This window comes from Brachionichthys hirsutus, unplaced genomic scaffold (genome assembly GCF_040956055.1).
Source record: "Brachionichthys hirsutus isolate HB-005 unplaced genomic scaffold, CSIRO-AGI_Bhir_v1 contig_917, whole genome shotgun sequence".
NCBI classification, from domain to species: domain Eukaryota; kingdom Metazoa; phylum Chordata; class Actinopteri; order Lophiiformes; family Brachionichthyidae; genus Brachionichthys; species Brachionichthys hirsutus.
This window is the reverse complement of record NW_027180455.1, coordinates 103376-109375: the sequence shown is the minus strand read 5'-3', so window position 1 is coordinate 109375 and position 6000 is coordinate 103376. Positions and strand designations below refer to the sequence as shown.

The window sequence follows — 6000 nt, the reverse complement described above, 5'->3', positions numbered from 1 at the left end:
TCTGCATTCCTTGTCTGTTTGTGATGAATACAGAAACGAAGATCTAAGTTACAAATGCACCCAACTTTAAGTCCTGTTCCGGTTCATATCTGGAAGAGTTGGCAGTGTTGAAACAGACAGACTCCACCTGCAGTATCCATGGTAACATGGAAGAAAGGCCCACCCTCCACCAGACAATGTCAAGCATCTTCTCCTTCCCCGGGTCAGAGGAACTCCTCCTTCCTGGACAGCCTTGTGGGGTCTTACCACTTCCCAGGAATGGATTTTCCACACTCATACCAACCTACGTACGGAATACGGGTTGTCCCTCCAATCTCTCCAAAGCTGACAGGTTCTTGTCTCATCGCTCTGTAAAAGCCTGTTGTGAAGGAGCATCAGGAACATGAAGAACAAGCAACACAACTACAGGCTAATGATGGCGGATACCCAAAGTACCTGGCCTGCTCGGTAAGTCTTCCACAGGCATTTGGATGCCAGTCCGACCATCCAGATGGGAGTCCACAAACTGACAGTGGTCCTCCCCGTACCCTGACAGATCTCCAATGTTGTGGAACTTTCCTACAGAGAAAATGAAAGCAGAAGGGATGTGAAATAAAATCCAAATTCATCATCAATCAGAGAGCTTGCACTGATATTACATTATTCAGTTTGACAGAAGACAACTAGCACATCAGTCATGTAGCATAAAAAGACTTCCGGCAGTCTTCCCTCAGGAATCCAAGTCTTTGAATTAAACTCTAACACCATTACTGATAATCATAGGAACACCTAAATAAAAAGATTGGTCCTACAATAAAACTGTTTTTACAGTGTTTATAGCAGTGGAATGTATTTTTGTTTTTCTCATTTATATTTGGCCATATAAGTCCTATAAGCTCCTGACTTCCTGTCCCTGAAATGTGTGTCAGCGCTGTTGTGGAAGGACTTTCATGTCACCCGATGGGACATGTGTGTATCGCCTGTGCATCTTAAAACTATAATGAGTGGTAATTCATGAATGGCCACGTATTTACCCACTAGTCGTTCCTCTAGTCTAAATTAATAATAGTTTAAAATAAATGAAGGAGACAAGAGAGAGATCATCACCCATGAAACACACGCATTCTTTGCAGATATTTATATTGGCTCATTAAGTAAGAGGTTGTTCTAAAATATATTTTGATGTAATTCTCGTAGGGCTATTTCTGGACGTTTTCCAACGCAGCGGTCTACTTGCATATCAGAGAACGCACTATTGGCCTTGGCAGAGTTCTGCATGCTCTGAATGCCCCTCGAGCTCAGTCTGCAATTACCATTTAGAGAGTCACTCAGGTAGATCTGGTATCTCAGGGAGTTGCAGAGCTGGATTCCCACAAACTTTCTGTACCATGTTCTCTTTATAAACATCCTTCCATTGCATTCGGAGTAGGCATCAGGCTGGAATGGGAACTGACTCCAGATGGCAGCTTTGCCTATCAAAAATACATTAAAAGTTTTTTTGTATTAATTAAATGGCTGTTAAATTTCTATTTAAAAAAATCTTGATTTTGCTGGAACATACTAAATATATATATTCACCTGAAATTTCTTCACTGACTCGTGGATCCGCTACATGGAGAAAGTTAGAGTGAAAATTATCAACAGCAAATCATCCAAAATAAACACATTCATATACCATAGCTCATTTTTACAGTGTATCTGCAATGTTTAGTGGCAACAGGAGCAGGAGAAAGAACAGGAGGACAAGTTGTTAGTAAAGCCTTTCCCCATGGTGTCATCACCAAGTTTAAGACATTTGCTCAGGGGTACCATTCATTCCTTCATTCATTCATTCATTCATTCCTATTCTGCAAATGTTTATCCTGTGTAGGGTTGCGGGGGCTGCGGGGGCTGGAGCCTATCCCAGCTGCACTTAATGAAGGGTGAAATTGGGGTTTGTTCAGAGAACTCCGCTTGCCAGGTGGATGATACGCCAGTAATAAAAATTTAAAAAATGAGCCTCAGAGGACATCTGGTGAGATGAAGAGCCCCTCGAGTGTTAATCAGTCAGACCCATGTTGAAATCATTAGACAGCCGATTAATAGACCTCCTCTGAGATACAAAGCAGTCGTGTTCACGTCCTGATCATTAGCAACACACAGTGGTAACACCATGCAACAAATTACCCTCTTCAGTCAGAGCAAACACGTCAGTGTTCAGACATTAGAAGAGTAAATGGTTTTCAAGCCTTGCCTGATTCTGTGTTAAAAGACACAGGATCACTGGAGGGTCCAGTTCCCAGCTCATTCTTTGGTGTTACTTGGAATTCATAACTGAAATTAAACAGAAGACATGGGAGTGAAAGATATCTTGAATGCTTTGAGGTATTTTCAGTCTAAATTTCTCTTATCTTCAGAACTGGGATCAATAATATTGGCTTTAATCCTAACAAATCTAATTAAAAATAAATAAATCACCAATGAACCTCTCCAGCCAGACTTCCTCATCTGCTGTGTAGCTTTGTTTTGTTCCGTATGTAAAAAAAAAATAATAAAAAAAAATAAAAAAGTAATTAAGTTTCTTCTTAGCCAATGAAGAATGTAGAAAACATGCAATTTGTGATATCAAAATAAATAAATGAATCTGTCTTGACAATTCCCAGTCATGTGTAAATGTCGAGACAGCATGCTCCATTTTCACGTTTCTCCTAATGTCTGCATCACAGACCTGCTCTCTGGCTTGAGATTCTCTACTGCTGTGTGTGTCTGGTTGGTCGTCACGACAGACACCTCCTTTCCATTCGGTCCTTTGGCAGTGGATACAACGTCGTATTCTGAAAAAGGAACCAGGATAGAAATAGAATAGAGAGCCTTTATTGTCATTGCATAGTGGATATACAACGAGATTAGATGTCAGCGTCCATCTAATAACTTTAATCCATATTTCAACTCTGCTGTCGTTAATGTGAAAACTTGAAGTGTGAAAAGGAAAAGCTGCTGACGCATCCCAGCATGATATGGCTTGGATTCCTATCTGAACAACTTGCTGTCATGAATGGACACAGCATGGTTAAGTGGATTATATCTGTATCTATTTATGCCACAGTCTGAAACTGTCAAATGTTTTATTCATGTGCCATACCTTTAGTTTCATTGTCAGATTTCTCCCAGTCAATAATGACAAAGGAGGAGCATCCCTCCACGGTAACCACGGTGACGTTGGAGGGAGGTATGCGAGGAGGACTGGTGACGTGCAGATCATTGCCTTCCTCTTCAGGAAAATAAGAGAGGGAAGAGGTGATAGAGCACGGCTCGTCTGGCTTTTTATCCGTCTTGTAGATCACATGCGGCGCTGGAGAAGGGAACAGTGAAAGCAGCAGTCGTTCATTTGTTGCATGTTGCCAGAGATCTGCTGTTTTCCATGAGGATTTAAGCCTTTAATGAAGATGAAAACCTGATGAACTCTTACCTACAAAGCGCTTCTTGCCCATGATGTCTATGTCTGATGTGGGCAAGGGCTGGAATATGGAGGAGTTTTCACCGATGTCAAAACGGCTGCCTGAAAAGGAAGCAAGAGAAAGCAGGTGGAGCGAGTTTGATGAAGTCTCTGCTCGCTGACTCTGACCAAGCACCTGTCGGACGACTTCCATCCTTCCATCCCGCAAGCTGCATCACCAATATCTCCTCATTACCATCAAATCAATCAAATCTCAATTTCTCATTTGGGGCATGACAGAAGGTTTATTCTCAGCACCTTGACCATTTCAGACATAACGTTCCTCCTAAAATGCATGAAAGGTTGGGTCACTCGTACTGTTTACTGTTGGGGCTGGGGTGGTTGTCTTCTGCTGGCGCTCTTGCTTTGGCTTGGCTGTGACCAGAGCGAATGGCTTCAAGATGGACTCATTGCCCTCTTTCATGTCCGTGAGTTTATCTGAGGACAGAGAGTGGGAGGAAGAACGATCAGTTCCTCACCCTCTGTGACTGACTCACACGCATAAACAGTTGTGAGACATTTGTTCTGGCCATCTTCACCGGAGTGACACGGAGGCCTTTTCCGTGCTGCTGAAAGATCAGTTTGTGCTAGTTACTTGGAATATTTCTTCAGCTCTTTAACAGGGGAGTAGGTCTGCAATAATACATCTGCTGCCACTAAGGGTGCTCAGAACCATGTACTCACACAATTATTAAGGTTACTGGGCTGCAAAAAACCGTAACACAAGGATGACTTCTGTTAGCCTCAAGTAAACTCTATAATTAATTGCATGCTTTATACGGGAAATCAAAGTACTTCTGTGTTTGCAGATAAGACAGTAGTTTCCAAACTGTAATGCTGTGTGCAGAAGCTTTGCAGCTGAGACTTGGCCCTGTGGAAAAAATGTTCTGGGGAACTACAATAAAAAAAACATTGCTTCATGTGGATCCAGTAAACAAACCTAAAGTCAAGCTTGTTTTATGTGCAAGATTCTATTGCTTATAAGGTGCCGCTGTGTTCAAATATCAGTATGGCCATCACTGTTGCCCTCACCATGGCCACTGCTGTGCTTCTCCACCAGGTTGCGTCTGTTGTTGGCAGGAACAGCAGGATGAAGAACTGCAGGGAATTGATGGAAACACGAATCCATTGACAGGTGGTCAGCACAGCATGGGAGACAATGCTGGGTCATAAATAAGGTAATAATGACGAAACAACGTTTATAAATCCAAAGAAGAGAGACTTTAAGAGGGAAGATGACTGTAATGAACAGTGATTACACAAAATGTAGCATAAAACAACAACCAATAAATAATTTAAAAGCTGAACATCATTGAACATGCATGTGCAATGATGTAAAGAGGCCTTGTGAAGTGTTGCAACAAAGGAACGTCATGTTCTGGGACTAATGAAAGCCATGTCAGTAGTTTAATAACCATGAAACCATGAACTCGTGGGGTAAATATTCCTCTGGGACCTGAATCTTTCATCAATAAATAGAAAAGTAACAGCAAATACGTTCTGCATAATCTTGACTACATTCCATCAATAAAACAATTGTTTGTTGTGATAATGACTGCCAATGTCGCTGCAGAGAAAAGTATCAAAAATATTAATGATCAGACCAAGATGTCAATTATTTAGCTTTATTGAACTGGATCGAAAGATAAAAAAAATGTTTGCTGCCAAACTAAGATTTCTTAACGCAAGGATTCCGTCCCAACTTAAGGTTAAAAAGGCATACGGGTAAACTTCCCAAATCCTTGATGCTGTTGGAGGTTTGACACACTAAAGTGGCCTTTGCATGTTTCATATCATAACTGCAGAGATAATCTCTTTAAACTGTTGTGATTTACTCCCAGAACATCCACTCCTATCACCATTAATAAAGTCCTTATCACAGAGATTCATTAATGGTCATTCTATTGACAATATTCTGTAATTCTCCAATCACTAAGACCAAAATGCCAAAACAAAATTCTCTTGTTTATTCCTGGGGCTGACCTTTTCTTGGTCGGTATAAATCACAGATCTCCCAAGAGAAAAGAATTGAGGCTGTCAAGACAAACCAAAACATCTGCCAACAAGTCTCACTGATTAATACTGAGAATCCATCCCTAGATTGCCTCTGACTCACACATGCTATAACTGAAAGCTAATTGCAAACATATGTTCATGCATAAAGCTGCATAACATGACGATTCAGTAATTTAAATGTCAGTTTTAATATTCACAAATGCACAAGACACTGGGTGCATGACATGATGGACTGGCAGCTCAGAAGTGTGATGTCATGATTAAATGGGTCGGAAATTAAAGCAGGGCCGTTGTGTTGTAATGTGACACGATGTGACTATTTTCATGTCAACAACATGCCTACGATGCAGAGCATGTCATCTCAACTGGATTTGCTTCTAAAGTTTCTATAGAGGGTGCGTTTGGTTTCTTGCCATACACTAAACAACCCCCTCAAACAGAAGTCCGGTGTCAGATGGTGCCAGAGGCCCAAGACTCAGATCTGTGATGTTAAACAGCAGCCAGTTGTGTGAGAGCTGGTTTCTGTCAGA

The 6000-nt window shown here is 41.3% G+C and overlaps 1 protein-coding gene across 1 annotated transcript in view; it reads right to left on the bottom strand.

The window, feature by feature from the left end:
• LOC137915031 (target of Nesh-SH3-like) overlaps positions 1 to 6000 on the bottom strand; it is a 29289-nt gene continuing 23289 nt past the window's right edge. The window contains exons 15-24 of the mRNA XM_068758513.1: positions 4487 to 4552; positions 3773 to 3892; positions 3428 to 3517; positions 3101 to 3310; positions 2687 to 2792; positions 2213 to 2292; positions 1558 to 1587; positions 1293 to 1451; positions 436 to 558; positions 1 to 358 (exon numbers count right to left, since the gene is read on the bottom strand). Coding sequence (XP_068614614.1) covers positions 243 to 358; positions 436 to 558; positions 1293 to 1451; positions 1558 to 1587; positions 2213 to 2292; positions 2687 to 2792; positions 3101 to 3310; positions 3428 to 3517; positions 3773 to 3892; positions 4487 to 4552 — 1100 coding nt within the window. The 3' untranslated portion in view covers positions 1 to 242. The remainder of the gene's footprint in view (positions 359 to 435; positions 559 to 1292; positions 1452 to 1557; positions 1588 to 2212; positions 2293 to 2686; positions 2793 to 3100; positions 3311 to 3427; positions 3518 to 3772; positions 3893 to 4486; positions 4553 to 6000) is intronic.